Below are 16,541 nucleotides of genomic sequence, written 5' to 3' on the forward strand. Positions count from 1 at the left end.
ATGTGGTCATGTGGTGGAATAGGAACATTAAAAATCCCATTCGGTACTTCATGCTCGTTTCATATCACAAACGGTATCAACAACGGCGTGATTATCCTATTGGCATATGCAAGGACATAGGTTGAAATATCATTTTCAAAGCTGTACTCTAAATATAGACCTCTCAAATTAGACTAGATAAGATTCTTAAGTAAAGCAGCTAATGAATGAAATATGGTGATTTTTTTAGGGGGGGGGGGCGGAGGGGTAGTGGCTTAAGTCACAGGATGAGTAGTTCGGAAAAAATTTTTTTTCAAATGATGAAAGGTGACGGCCCTTATTTAGATCAGAATAAAATCACCAAGCATGACCTTTGTTACTGTATGTATAATCCCCACAGAGCAGAATGTGTTTTAAAATGGGTTCCTAATTCAACTTTATAAAAGCTAAGTACAAATCTTTGACACAGTTGGTGCTGTATATTCTGGAGGGCCAAATGGGTCAAAATGTAATTAATAAATATAGGTTTGAATAATTACTTATATATGTCAATAATTAATTATAATTTTAATTAAATGCAGTAGTAGCTCAATTTAGGAGCTTAATTGGTTGTGTGACGGCTCTTGTATCACAAACCAATGTCTCTCGTTAAAATTATTTGATATCGATTTAATTGGTGATTAGCCTCACAAAATAGCAAAATGTTAACATGTTTTTTGAAGAGAAAACATTAAAGGCTTACTGAAATAAGACTTTCTTATTTAAACGGGGATAGCAGGTCCATTCTATGTGTCATACTTGATCATTTCGCGATATTGCCATATTTTTGCTGAAAGGATTTAGTAGAGAATATCCACGATAAAAGTTTGCAACTTTCGGTGCTAAGACAAAAGCCCTGCCTCTACCGGAAGTTGCAGACGATGACGTCACATGTTGAGGGCTCCTCACATATTCACATTGTTTTTAATGGGAGCGTCCAACAAAAAGTGCTATTCGGACCTAGAAAACGACAATTTCCCCATTAATTTGAGCGAGGATGAAAGATTTGTGTTTGAGGATATTGATAGCAACGGACTAGGAAAAAAAAAACGCAATTGGGACGGATTCCGATGTTTTTAGACACATTTAACAGGATAATTCTGGGAAATCCCTTATCTTTCTATTGTGTTGCTAGTGTTTTAGTGAGATTAAATAGTACCTGATAGTCGGAGGGATGTGTCCACGGGTGTCTTGAGGCCAGTGTCTGAGGGAAGTCACGGCAGATACAAGGACGGCGCAAACTCCACAGATCTCCGGTAAGAGGCGACTTTTTACCACAATTTTCTCACCGAAACCTGCCGGTTGACAAGTGGTCGGGAACCATGTTCGCTTGACCGCTCTGATCCATAGTAAAGCTTCACCTCCGGGAATTTTAAACAAGGAAACACCGTGTGTTTGTGTGGCTAAAGGCTAAAGCTTCCCACCTCCATCTTTCTACTTTGACTTCTCCATTATTAATTGAACAAATTGTAAAAGATTCAGCAACACAGATGTCCAAAATACTGTGTCCCCTCCAACCAATAACGCCACAAACACGTATCATCATTCCGCGACGTTTTCAACAGGAAACTCTGCGGGAAATTTAAAATTGTAATTTAGTAAACTAAAAAGGCCGTATTGGCATGTGTTGCAATGTTAATATTTCATCATTGATATATAAACTATCAGGCTGCGTGGTCGGTAGTAGTGGGTTTCAGTAGGCCTTTAAGTACATATTTAAAGATGTACTCATTCATTTAGTTGTGTCCCATTTGGCCCTATATACTGTAATATTTCTAATGGTTTTCTTCTTTGGCTTTGGACTCTGATCAGATGGAGCTCTCCTGACAGGTTGCACATATGGTCTGATCTCGGCTCTCCCAGTGTGATATCAATCAATCAATAAATCAATCAATGATTATTTATATAGCCCTAAATCACTAGTGTCTCAAAGGGCTGCACAAACCACAACACAAACCACAACGACATCCTCGGTAGAGCCCACATAAGGGCAAGGAAAACTCACACCCAGTGGGACTCACACCCAGTGGGACGTCGGTGACAATGATGACTATGAGAAACCTTGGGGAACCGAAAGCAATGGATGTCGGGCGGATCTAACATGATACTGTGAAAGTTCAATCCAAAGTGGATCCAACACAGCAGAGAGAGTCCCATACACAGTGGAGCCAGCAGGAAACCACCACAAGCGGAGGCTGATCAGCAGCGCAGAAATGTCCCAGCCAATACACAGGCGAGCGGTCCATCCTGTGTGCCGGCTCCGGACGAGCGATCCATCCTGGGTCCCGACTCAGGACAGCCAGCACCTCGTCCATGGCCACCGGACCAGACCCCCTCCAGTGGGACAGAGGAGAAAAAGAAAAGAAACGGCAGATCAACTGGTCTAAAAAGGGAGTCTATTTAAAGGCTAGAGTATACAAATATGAGTTTTAAGGTGTGATTTAAATGCTATTACTGAGGTAGCATCTCGAACTGCTACCGGGAGGGCATTCTAGAGTACTGGAGCACGAAAGGAAAACGCTCTATAGCCCGCAGACTTTTTTGGGGCTCTGGGAATCATTAATAAGCCGGAGTCCTTTGAACGCAGATTTCTTGCCGGGACATATGGTGCAATACAACCGGCAAGATAGGCTGGAGCTAGACCGTGTAGTATTTTATACGCAAGTAGTATACAACCAAACCAATTTTTTCGCACACCGAATATTCGCTCATGCGAGACAACGGTGATGTGCCAAAAACAATGATCCAGACGAAAAAAAACGGCAAAAGCAATAAAAAAAAAAAACAGCTTAATAATGAATATATTTTTAATATTATTGAATTTATATTCTTTAGGAAAACACTACTACTGCTGTGTAACTTGGTATATTATCAATAATAATATGTTTAATATTTGTTTTATATGTACTTTTATGTGCTAGGCAGTCTGTGCAGCACTGGGGGAAAAACCGGAAGCGGAAGTGTGAGTTGGTGAGCGGCAGGGAGTTTCACGCTGCTCGGAGTGAGCTGCCAGGTGGACTCGGACGGAGCCAAACTTGTAAGTGAAGTCTTTAAACTTCCCGTTAATTTTGGCTGAAAGTTATACTTTTTTCGATGTGTTTTGGTTCGCAGCATAAACCTTGTTCGAAAAACGATTTGTTTAACTTTTGCGGCTGACATGAAGGTGTACAAGCCATTCATAGGCGGAATTAACTTGCGTCTACAGTGGGAACTAATTACATGTAAGTCATTCTAACAGGATGCCTTTTCCTTTTTTCGAGTTAGCAACACGCTCATACAGTAACAGAAACACTGCCATTACAGTGAATAGAATAGTGTAATTGCTACCGAATAGCATTGAACGTGGTGACGTCAATTTGTGTCCAGCTGCTGTGATGTCCACGCCACTGCTGGACTTGTAAGGGGACACACGCCACACACACACTTCCTCTAGGGCAGGGGTCTCAGACACGTGGCCCGCGAGACGTTATTTTGCGGCCCCCACCTTAATATGAAAGTTTAATGTTAGTGCGGCCCGCAAGTTTCAATATGAATGGCGTTTGACAGCCTTGTGTTATTTGGGTCCAAAATGTCTCTTTCAACGTTCTGGGTTGCCTACCCCTGTTAGTGGATAAGCGGCAAGTGAGTGAAAGCGACAAGACACGTTTCCATGGAGATATTGTAAGCACAATACCAATGACGCGCAATTTGCAAAACGCGCAACCGCATTTTGCAAATTTAATGTAAAATCAAATGTTTATTGGATTCATCACTATACAGTGTACATCCACGACAGAACTACTGACTAAACTACTACCACAACTTGGTTAACTATTTATAAAATATAATAATGTAGGGTTACCTGGAACTTGAAATAGGCCACCCAGCCTGAATCCACACTTGGTAGTAATTTAGTCAGTAGTTTAGTCATGGATGTACAATGTATAGTGATGAATCCAATAAACATTTGATTTGATTTGATTTGATTTGATATGACATTACATTTGCAAAATGCAGTTGCGCATTTTGCAAATTGCGTGCCATTGGTATTGTGCTTACAACAAAGACGAGGGTTTTCTTATACTTCGACACCTGTCCGTCTTCAATAACAGTCCCTGATAACTTGGACCAATTCAAATTATTTGTTTTTTTTTTATTATTGTTTGATTTGCATTGCCTCACACGATGAACACTACATATATTTCTATATGACGCCGGATAAAACTCTGGGAGCTGTCACTTTTTTTGCGCTTGCTATCCCGGTACTTTCCCGGCTGTTATCAAATCAACTTTATTTATATAGCACATTTAAAATTTACCACAGGGGTAGCCAAAGTGCTGCACAATGGGTAGCTTAAAAATGAGAACCAAGCAAACACAACACAACCAGAACATGATAAAAAATAAATAAATACAATTAAATAAATAAAGCATAAAAACAGGTTCACAGCAGGTGTATAATGGGGCGCCATTGAATGATGGATATCACTCAGTGTTAAAAACTATTGAATAAAAGTATGTCTTTAAGAGAGATTTAAAAACAGGAAGAGAGGAGGCTTGTCTAACACTCATTATCCGCCGACCGCCGTGTTGTTGTCGGAAGGAAAAGCGGAACGACACACATTGTGGAAAAAACATTATTCTCCGCGCATCGGCAAAATACAAATATATTCCACAACCCCAAACATGTCTTTTTTTCTAAGCCTGCAGTGAAAAGAAAGCTTAATGATGTGCAAAGAAAATTCCAGGAAAAGTGGGAGATGCAATATTTCTTTTGAGCACAGGGGCACCCCGACGTGTCTTATTTGCACAGAGAAAGTTGCGGTGCACAAGGGATACAATTTCAAATGTCATTATACAAGTAGACATGCTGAGGAGTATACAACATTTTTTTAGGAAATCTTTTCTTGCCCAGACTCGGCATCCAGTGGCCCCCAGGTAAAGTGAATTTGAGACCCCTGCTCTAGGGTGATGCGTTCAATGTTGATGTTTTCTGGTGTTTTTTCTTTTTAGATATAAAAGTCCTATTTGTCATTTGTCATATGTGGCGTATAAATTGATTAACGTAGACCCCGACTTAAAGAAGTTGAAAAACTTATTCAGGTGTTACCATTTAGTGGTCAATTGTACAGAGTATGTACTGTACTGTGCAATCTACTAATAAAAGTTTCAATCAATCAATCAATCCGAGCATGTTTTGACTCTGATCCGCCTCTTTGCAGCCTACCTGTGATGTCACAGCGTGGGTGGTGCCTGCAGATGTCGTCATGCCGTACGTAGACCGACAGAATCGCATCTGCGGCTTCTTGGACATTGAGGAGATGGAGAACAGTGGCAAGTTTCTGCGCCGCTACTTCATCCTTAGCACGGAACAGCGCAACCTGCTGTGGTATATGGACAACCCACAGGTGAGTGAATGTATATGTGTGTGTATGTCGCCACCATGACAACAATGGCAATGTTCATTTCTTTGGTATAGAATCTTCCGGAAGGAGCAGAAAATGTAGGCTCTCTCAACCTCTCCTACATCTCCAAGGTGAGTGCGTGCAGATGACAAATTAATAGGAAGCCGTTTGCGTGAGGTACAGCAAAACAGCAGTGTCTTTTTTTTTTTTTTTTGCCTGCAGGTGAGCGATGCCACCAAAACGAGGCCAAAGACTGAGTTCTGCTTTGGTGAGTTGTCACAGAGAACATGCATAAGTCTGGTGGTCACCGTGGTCACATAGGAAGGTTCTGTAATGATTATTTTCAAACATGTTGACAAACATCTGTGTTGAAAGGTGCAGGTGCGCTTCCTCTCATTCCCCTTTCCTTGCTTCCTTCGGTAGTCCCTTCTCTGCCTCGTCTTCCCGTGTGTCTGCCCCGCACTTTTCTTCCCCGTCTTTTGTCTCTCGCCACTTCCTGTTGTGGTTTGCCTCTGGGAGGAAGCAGTACCAGTGTGTATCCTCATTCTGAACCATGATGACATTTTCCCATTTGTATCTTCTTTCACACGCACAGTTATAAACGCAGCAATGAGGAAGTTCTACCTGCAGGCCAACGACCAACAAGACTTGGTGGAATGGATCGCTGCTCTCAACAATGCCACCAAGATAACTGTAAGACCCCAATTTACTGAAACGTATAATATCTGACATTCATTTACAAAACAGTGCCTGAATTCCTTTCCAAAACATTGCACTCACAACCCCGGTGTTCTCCCGCTACTCCTTCCACCATCATTCATAAATGGTTAATGCTACCTGATGAGAGCATAGCGTGTTTATGTACAGAGCAGCTTGCTAGCCTGCATGTTTGTTTATTAAGATCCCTAATAGCAGCTGCATTAGCCTGAGGTGTAACATTTCACAATTCTCTGATACATGTACAACACTAAACAAACATAAATGCACACATTCATACGTGACCAATCCTACCACATAAAATCTCCACGTTAGATACATACAATCGTTATAGTAACCATAAAAACACAATATTGTTTACAAAAAAAGGTACAAATTATTAGCACACAGAAAAATAAACCTGTTTATTATTTTTGTGTAGATATATAATATCCTAATCTTTTACAAAAATTGAAAAAGTTAATTGCAAGCAACATTTGCTCTATACTGCAATGTATTCTGTATTAAGTTAGTTTGACAAGGAGCTATTTTAAGAGCAACTGTCCTTTGACTGATGCATGAAATTATGATGAATATCTCTGAAAAAGAATGTTTGCTGAAAGGTATTTTTGGCTTTTTTGTGAAAATGTTTTTTTGCAATAAAATGCATAACATAATAATTGATCCTACCCATTACTGTTAACCAAGCCAACTAAAATTTCAATATGGGATTTTTTTTTTAGACCGTTTTAGCCTATATCTGAGATATTTGAGTAGTAATGTAGAAATTTTTTGTTGCATGATGTTCAAACACTTCAGAATGTTAACACTTCAAATGCTCGAATTTAGGGGGAACTTTATGTAAATTTAAGTAAAATAAAATACATCCAAAAGTAGAGCAAAGCATGTACTGTACAATGTGGTGCAGTGTAATCTGTGTATTTGCATGATCTTTTTTTGGTGGTATCGATGTCGGGCGTCTGCGTTATTGGTTTATTTAAATGATTTCTATAATTATACCAGGAGTTACGGTAAAAGAGCGTAAGCCTTTTTTCCCTATGCTGAAGAAATTTTCTTGTCTGAAACAACATTTACAAATTAAAACCTACAGTCCAAAGCAGACACATTATCAGTCTTCTTTCTTTAAGTGACAGATTTACTGAAACTGTTTTTTCAGTTTAAGAATGAATGTCTTTTAGGAATTATAAAATTTTTCTGCGTGGGTGTTAATCAAGACAACAGCCGATGTTATGAGTCAGCGCGGTTGTTGCTTACTTCCAGGTGCCAAAGGTCAGCGTAGCTATGGCGGCAGACACCCAACAGGAAGTCCTGGGAGTCTCCTACAAGACTGAAATCATTGGAGGAGTGCCCATCGTCACGGCTACTCAGGTAAGGCTTTCATTTGGTGCTGTCCTGGCACGCCTGGACACGTGCGCTGGTATGCGTGGATGCGTGTGCTACGTGTGCACGTCTCGACATGCTTGATCACTGCTTTGAATTCTAGAATGGAAAACTTGACTTTACAACAAACAGTGACTCTGCAGTGTTGCTGTGTTTCATGGTAATGCTATTGTTTGACATTAAAAGATACTAATAATTATTATTTTATTTTGTTATCATAGCATCTCCAACAAAGTGAAGTTCAAACAAATGCTTGAGTCTATGTGCACGTCTACTTTGTTGTGCGGTAGGAACGGGGCGAGGGGCAGGATGGGGTAGAGCGTGGAGGTTTGAGGCGGGGCCACAACCAGTCACCTTACTTCCTGTCCAGAGAAGCACAAGACCAGGCCGTCATCAAGGCGGGGTACTGTGTCAAACAGGGAGCTGTGGTGAGCCACACACCCACCCACACCCACACCCACACAGCCTGTTTTTATCATGTCAGAAGTACACAACTAAAACAAACACACAGTTGACAACTTCTCCTGTTATAATGTTACTATGTCCACAGATGAAAACATGGAAGCGCAGGTACTTTATCCTGGATGAAAACGCTCTCAGCTACTTCAAGTCTGACTTGGTGAGTTTGAAGCTTCATTCAACTTGGCATGTGCACACATGATGTGGCCAACTGATTAAGCATCTGCTCTCTCTGCCTTCTCACAGGACAGGGGGGCACTGCGAGTCATCCATCTAAAGGACATTCTTAAAGTCCAGGAGTGCAAACAGAGGTAATCAAATAGTTGATTATAATTCTGTCGGTCTTGGTCTCTTTCATGCAGCAAGACGTCATCTCTTAATACTCCTTAAAGTAGCGACAAAGGTTCTCCCGTGCTATTTATAAAACCTGCTGTCATAGAAGAAGACCAAAACATTTTTTTTTTGTGATCTACCTCATATACTAAAACAATGTAATCCTAATATATTAAATAGAATAAAAACCTTAACATATTTCTCACAATTACAAATTAAATGGAATACATCTTTTTTTTAAAGATTAAGACTGTAATCATGGCTGTCTAATATAGTCATACATGTTTATTTTATATTTGCACATTCACAAAAGCAGTCCAGGAGAAGTGATTAAGAATTTGTAATCATGCTGTTAGCTAGCGCCTTTTTTGTGATTTCCAAAGAAAAGGAAAAAAACAAAAAAAACTTGTATTCACATCCAATCTTTGTTGATGCACTTTTGGCAGAAAATACAGCCTCAAGCCTTGTTTAATATGATGCCACAAGCTTGACACACCTATTTTTGGGCAGTTTAGCCCATTCCTTTTTGCAGCACCTCTCAAAGTCCATCAGGTTGGATGAAAAGTGTCTTTCAGACCAAAATACTGCCAGTTGTTTAATTCAGACTTGTGACGTCATACCAGGAAGTAGTGACTGGAAACAGCGAAATCGAAAGCAGATGTGGATTTCGTCTTACTCCCTAAACACTATTTGTCAGTGCACAAGAGTTTTTTACTAAATATTTATAGAAAACACGATGAACACCATTGATTTATCCTCCCAACACGCTTCTATACGCTGGGTCTCAGCAGGTATTAACTGACAGAGTGGGAAGTTAATCGAATCAGAGTCCTCTGAATAGAATGGTTGATTATTTAAAGAATACCCCGAGTCCTAATATGTTCATTAAACGTGTTTACTGCTTGCACTCTGAGTAATTTTGCACTACCTCAATAAATAAATTGTATTTGTAAAATCTCTGTGATTTGAGTCACTGCTTATCATTAAAGGGTGATAGTGTGTCCCGCAGCCAAGCCAGTTGAGAACCACTGGGCTAGAGGAGTCACTGCTTATCATTAAAGGGTGATAGTGTGTCCCGCAGCCAAGCCAGTTGAGAACCACTGGGCTAGAGTGATTAGACCAGCACGGTGCACTTTTTAATTAGACTTCTAGTTTGCTGCCTAAGTAGGCTGCAGAAGAAACAAAAGTAACTTTTAGATCCCTGCACCTAAACAATGTGTTCTACAGTGAGCTGATGATGAGGGACAACCTGTTTGAGATTATCACCAGCTCCAGAACATTCTACTTGCAGGTAATTACCCCACACATCTTTTTTCTCCAGGATACAAAGTGAAACTATAGTTACACATCATGACATGTATTATTTTGTCAGACTGACAGTCCAGATGAAATGCACAGCTGGATTAAAGCACTCTCCGGCGCCATCGTGGCACAGCGGGGACCCGGCCGCTCCATCAACACGGTGAGTGCTTCGCCACAGTGCTTCAAACCTGTCTTGGTACACGAAACAACCGAGGAGTTGAGTTTCAGTTTATTTCAAACATGCAAGCATACAACATGATACATCACAATTTCCAGTTTCTCTTTTCAACATGTTCGAAAAGGAGTAGGAAGAAGCAGAGCTCATTTAATCCTACCCCTTTTCTTTTACATAACAGTTGCTAAAACTTTTGTTCACTTCCTGTTCTCAATGTATTCACAATATACTCCATAAGTAATCACAATGAAAATAAATAATTGGTGAAGTAAGTTATATTCCATACGATGAGATAAATAAGATTATTTTGAGAATGAAAGAATGGATGGATGAAGAAAATCAGAATGTTTATCATGGTTCTTCTTCTTTGTACTTTACAGAACAGAGGTAATCAAATAGTTGATTATAATTGAAGAGTTTTTTGAAGTGGATCATATTAGTACATTGCTTGATTGTTTTGCTTAATCCATTCCATAATTTAATTCCACATACTGATATACTGAAGGTCTTAAGTGTTGTACGTGCATACAAATGTTTTAAATTACATTTTTCTCTAAGATTATATTTTCTCCTCTTTTGTTGAGAAGAATTGTTGTATATTCTTGGGTAGCAGGTTATAGATTGCTTTGTGTATAATTTTAGCTGTTTGCAAATTCACTATGTCGTGGAATTTCAGTATCTTTGATTCAATAAATAAATGATTTGTCTGTTCTTTATATCCAGCATTATGTATTATTCTAACTGATCTTTTTTGTAACACTTTTAGTGAATGAAGTGTACTTTAGTAACTATTTCCCCATATTTCTACACAGTAATTCAGATATGGTAACACTAGTGAGCAGTAGAAAATATGAAGTGATTTTTGGTCTAGAACATATTTAGCTTTATTCGTTATTGACGTTTTTCTTGCTACTTTATGTTGTATGTTTTTTACATGATATTTCCAGTTCAATTTATCATCAATCATTATACCTAGAAATTTGGTTTCATTTACTCTTTCAATTTTTATTCCGTCTATTTGTATTTGTTTGACTTTCTCTTTTACTGTTACCAAATAGCATTATTTTAGTTTCACTGAGATTCAACGATAGTTTGTTTTTGTCAAACCATTTTTTTAATTTGTTAATTTTTTCTGTTATTATTTGTATTATCCTCTGTGTGTTCTCTCCTGAACATAACGCTGTTATATCATCCGCAAATAATACTAACTTTAAATCTCTTGTAACTTTACAAATGTCATTTATATAGAGATTGAATAATTTAGGTGCTAGTATTGATCCCTGAGGTACACCACAAGATATATTTAGCGTTGTAGAAGTGTGTTCGCCTAGCTTCACGTATTGTTTCCTGAAGATAACTTCTTTTCCAGTTTAAGAGTAACCCTCTGATACCATGTCGTTGTAGTTTTTTTTTTATTAAAATATTGTGATTAATTGTGTCAAATGCTTTAGTTAGATCCATAAACACTGCTGCCGCACATTTTTTACTATCTATTGCTTTGGTAATTTCTTCTGTAATTAAATTAAAGCCACTGAAGTTGAAACATTAGCTCTGTATCCATATTGGTTCTCTACGAGTATTCTATTTTTATTTATGAAACTCTAATCGGTTATTGAACAGTTTTTCAATGATTTTAGAAAATTGTGGAAGTAAAGAAACAGGTCTATAATTTGTAAATAAATGTTTGTCTCCAGTCTTATAAATTGGTGCAACTTTAGCTATTTTCATTCTGTTTGAAAATTTACCTGTTGGAAATGATAGGTTACTAATATACATTAATGGTCCCAAGATCTCTTCAATAACCTTTTTAATCGTTTCCATATCAATTCCGTTACAATCAGTTGAAGTCTTAGATTTACATGTTTTCACGGTTGTAACTATTTCCTCCTGTGTCACATTACTGAGGAAAATGGAGTTGGGATTTCGCTCTATGGTATCATTATAGTCCTCAATTGAAACTTGGCCCGGAATCCTTTTTTTCCAATTTTGGTTTAATAAGTAATTATTAATGCTTTCAACTACTTCCTTTATGTTGTCATTATGTTTATTTCCGTCTAAGAAGTATTGGGGGGTAATCCCCCTTAGTGCCATTTTTAATAATGCTATTGATAATGCCCCATGTTGCTCTCATTTTTTTTCCTGTCCAATAATTCACTGTAATATTATTTTCTACATGATCGTAGTATGTTTGTTAACATGTTTTTATACATTTTGTACTTCATTTCTGCCACTGTAGTTCTTTGTGCTATAAATTTTCTATATAGTGTATTCTTCTTCTTACAAGCATTTTTTAATCCTTTCGTCATCCACGGTTGATTATTCTTTTTCTGCTTACTACTGAGTTGTTTCCATGGACAATGTTTGTCATAAAGTATTATGAACTTGTTTAAGAAATGTTCATATGCTTCATCAACCTCTTCTTCATTGTACACATTGTCCCAATCCAGTTTATGTAGCTCAATTTTGAAAGCAGTCATCCTCTTTTCTGTGCACAGTTTTCGAAATGTCCTTTTGTTTTCCATGTTTTTTTTGCAGTTTCCATCACATATTGTAAAAACTGGCAGATGATCACTAACGTCGGTTGTAAGAGGTGCTGTGGAACAAGAATATTGCTTCACAGTTACAGATAAGTCCTCATGTTCTTGTCAATCAGGTGTGTGAGGGCTGTTTCGTGGCTCAAACATGACACTGCAAGTGTTTTACTTCCTCTCTTCTTGGCCTCTCCACATCTCACCGCATGATGGTTTCGTTATCAAGGCACATGATCATCCACCAAACATGGTCAAGCAGTCAATTGTGTTCTCACATGCGTCTAACCGGGCGTTTGTCCTGTACATGTATGCAGATATACGCCATTCTGCAGCAGCCATTATAACATGTATGTGATCCTGTTACTTTTCACCCCGTACTCACGGCACTGTGCTGACAACTGGATTGGACACAGCAGGCATTAGTGTTTGTAGTGTGCGTGACGACTGAATGTTGTTAACGCGTAGTAATTGTTGCCTGCCGCCATTGTCATCTTCTGTGACTCGTCATTATGTTATCAACTCGATTTTGGCTCAGAGGACTCTACTGTGATGTCATCTTAACCTGGGTTCGATCGAACCCTGGGGGTTTGGTGAGCCAACCTCAGGGGTTCGGTGGAGGTCAAGATACACCTGACTCATCGTGTAAATAAAAACTTCTCCCTATCGGCGTATTATGGCTACAGCAACAGTAGAAGTCACACTGATTTTGAGGTGTGTAATTTGTTGTGAGTCCATGTTGGTTTTGTTCTTTAAACAAGGTGATGTTCATGCATGGATCATTTTGTGCACCAGTTGAAAAAATATACAACTTTGTCTTGAATTTGAAAATGTATATATATTTTTTTTACACTAAGGAAGGGTTCAGTGAATGTGCACATGAAACTGGTGGGGTTTGGTACCTCCAACGAGGTTAAGAACCACTGCACTAAAGTAAATCCCAGTAACATTAGTCATGAATGAATGCAGTCTTTCATCATCCATCCTAGTACATCTAACCTCCGCCATCTTTCTTTCTTCCCCAGGATGAAGCTGAGCCGTCACCTGCGGCCGCTACAGCATCCTCCTCCACCTTTTATTACCCCATCAGTGAGGAGCTGCATTACCCACAATCCTCCTGTCTGCACACTCATCCAAAAGGCGAACTCTCACCATCACAACTTCATGGCCTTTCTTCCGCGGAAGTCGAACGTCTCGTCATAGAAGACGTCCAGCCAGGCGGCTTGATCCCGCCTCTAACTGCAGAAGCAGACACCCACCAAGTTAAGCCAGGGGAAGAGTCACTATGGAAACGGCAAAGCAACATATCCCAGCAGGTGCTTGTCAACAGCAGGGAGGATCAAAGCTCCGCCATTACGCCAGACGTAGGTATGACCTCATAAGGGGGTGGATGATGATGATGGTGAAACGTCGTCTTTTTTTTCTCCCCCAATTTAATTACATGTGTAATAACTTTCCCTTTTGTTGTGCTGACTTACCTTATTTTGACTTTTTGGATTACTTATTTATTAATAAAACACTCCTTCAAAGATGTCACATTAAGACAATGACTCATTCTTAGGGTGAAAACACAGAAGAAGCAGGAGACTTCTTAGAACAACAATCGTTACGAGACCAAAATGACACGTCTCATTTGTCACATTTTGGCAGCTGGGTTACAGAAACACACACACAGAAGGTTTATGGTTAAAGTGTGTTTTGGCCTTAAGGACACTTCACCGTGTGGCGTCTTTGCAAAGGTCTTCAGTGGAGAAATACCAAGTGGACTTCCTGTGATCTGTGTCAGAGCATCCCCTGCTGGACACTCAAAACAATGCAGTTAAGGGTATCACCTAATTTCAGTGCAGTCGAATAACATTTTTTTAATTACAGTTTAAATGTTGTCTATCTGTGTTGGCCCTGCGATGAGGTAGCGACTTGTCCGGGGTGTACCCTGCCTTCCGCCTGATGAATGCATCAATGTACAGAGACATCCTAGATGAAAAAAACTGTTCCAGAGCGCTCTTGAACTCCGGCTGAGGTGACCGTTCATCTTTCAGCCGGACAACGACCCAAAGCACGCAGCCAAGCTTCAGGCCTAGCTTTAGCCCAGACTTGGATCAGATTGATTTAACCCCACACTCACGGCACTGTGCTGACAACTGGATTGGACACAACAGGCATTAATGTATGTTGTGTGCATGACGACAAAGTGGCATATCTAAAAAGACTTGAGGCTGTAACTGCTGCCAAAGGTGCATCGACAAAGTATTGAGCAACGGCTGTGAATACTTATGTACATGTAAATGTTTAATTTTTTATTTAATTTTAATACATTTGAAAAAAATCCCCCCCTAAAAACATTTTTATATTGTCATTATGAATTTTTGCCATTTTGGAATTAGTGTAATATAAGCGACCCGACCTCTGATAAGCGGAAGAAAATGGATGAATGGATGGATAACAAAATGTGGGAAAAAAGTGAAGCGCTGTGCGTACTTTCCGGATGCACTGTATTTAGAACAGTATTATTATTTCAGCGTAGTACAGTAAATATGAAGAGATGCCACACTTGTATCATACACAACTGAATTTGGGTATCTTGGACACTGCTCTTTCTTTTCTTTAGAAATGAGACGATTGCTCGAATTAATGTTAGTAGTTGATCTGGTGGTCACCTTGTAACAACTGCTTGTGTTTAAATGTTGATGTTCGCAGTTTTATTTTAACAAGAAAATATCACTATATTATAAGTTGTAAGATACAATATGGATCTGAATAATCTAAATGTACATACATATTACTCTGTTGGTGGAAAATATTTCTAAAGTATTGACTATGAATTAATTTTTGTTGTTTTCATTGTAAAAATACCATAAGGAAGTTTAATATTTCCGTTCTTCGACCGTGAAAAAAATAGTTAGAATTCCTCCTCACCCACCAAAAAATGTGGCACCAGAGCATTTTAACAATACAGAAACAAAAACACAAATAATAAGAAAGAATACAATGTATTAATGAATATGAAAATTACCAACAAAACTAGAAAAATTAAGATGCAATAAAAGTCAGAATACAAAACTACCCTACTTTGTGTGTGTAAGCTTGATCTTTCACATACACTAACCCAGAAAACTGAATCATAATAAAAAAAATATTAAAGAAAAAATTTAAATTATATATATACAGTATATATACACATATATATATATATATATATATATATATATATATATATATATATATATATATATATATATATACACACACACAGTGAAGAAAATAAGTATTTGAACACCCTGCTATTTTGCAAGTTTTCCCACTTAGAAATCATGGAGGGGTCTGACATTTTCACGGTAGGTGGATGTCCACTGTATAAGAAAACGTTAAAAAAAAAATCCAGAAAACACAATCAATGATTTTTTGACAATTTGTTTGTGTGATACAGCTGAAAATAAGTATTTTAACACCTGTCTATCAGCTAGGATTCTGACCCTCAAAGACCTGTTGGTCCGCCTTTAAAAGTCCTCCTCCGCTCCTCTATATTATCCTGAATCAGATGCACCTGTGTGAGGTCGTTAGCTGCACAAAGACACCTGTCCACCCCATACAATCAGTAAGACCCAAACATTCAGCATGGCTAAGAGCAAGGAGCTGTCCAAAGACACCAGAGAAAAAATTGTACAACTCCACAAGGATGGAAAGGGCTACTGAGAAATTGCCAAGCAGGTCCATTGTTGGAGCAATCATTAGAAAATGGAAGAAGCTAAACATGACGGTCAATCTCAATCGGAGTGGAGCCCCATGCAAGATATCACCTTGTGGGGTCTCAATGATGCTAAGAAAGGTGAGGAATCAGCCCAGGACTACACGGCAGGACTTGGCCAATGACCTGACAAGAACTGAGACTACTGTTTCCATGGTCACTGTTGGTAATACACTAAGACGTCATGGTTTGAAATCATGCATGGCACGGAAGGTTCCCCTGCTTAAACCAGCACAGGTTAAGGCCCGTCTTAAGTTTGCAAATGACCATTTGGATGATCCAGAGGAGTCATGGGAGAAAGTTTTGTGGACAGATGAGACCAAAATTGACCTTTTTGGTCATAATTCCACTATGCGTGTTTGGAGGAAGAAGAATGATGCGTACCATCCCAAGAACACCATCCCTACTGTGAAGCATAGGGGTGGTAGCATCATGCTTTGGGGATGATTTTCTGCTCATGGGACAGGACGACTGTACTGTATTAAGGAGAGGACGACTGC

General features: G+C 39.0%; 1 protein-coding gene across 3 annotated transcripts; it reads left to right on the forward strand.

Moving 5' to 3' along the window:
- Window positions 1-2,939: 2,939 nt before the first annotated feature.
- Window positions 2,940-13,843, forward strand: LOC133558005 (pleckstrin homology domain-containing family A member 1-like). Of its 3 annotated transcripts, none has more exons than XM_061909052.1 (12): window positions 2,940-3,055; window positions 5,220-5,405; window positions 5,477-5,533; window positions 5,625-5,670; window positions 5,998-6,095; window positions 7,380-7,487; window positions 7,790-7,927; window positions 8,050-8,118; window positions 8,205-8,269; window positions 9,519-9,582; window positions 9,664-9,753; window positions 13,322-13,843. In XM_061909052.1, the coding sequence occupies exons 2-12, from the start codon at window positions 5,265-5,267 to the stop codon at window positions 13,676-13,678; spliced, it is 1,233 nt and encodes a 410-aa protein (XP_061765036.1). In that variant the 5' UTR covers window positions 2,940-3,055; window positions 5,220-5,264; the 3' UTR covers window positions 13,679-13,843. The 3 variants fall into 3 exon arrangements, with proteins under 3 accessions (XP_061765036.1, XP_061765038.1, XP_061765037.1); XM_061909054.1 differs by lacking the exon at window positions 13,322-13,843 and adding an exon at window positions 12,304-13,315; XM_061909053.1 differs by lacking the exon at window positions 2,940-3,055 and adding an exon at window positions 3,104-3,239.
- Window positions 13,844-16,541: the final 2,698 nt, after the last annotated feature.

This window comes from Nerophis ophidion, linkage group LG08, assembly GCF_033978795.1.
Source record: "Nerophis ophidion isolate RoL-2023_Sa linkage group LG08, RoL_Noph_v1.0, whole genome shotgun sequence".
Classification (NCBI taxonomy): Eukaryota; Metazoa; Chordata; class Actinopteri; order Syngnathiformes; family Syngnathidae; genus Nerophis; species Nerophis ophidion.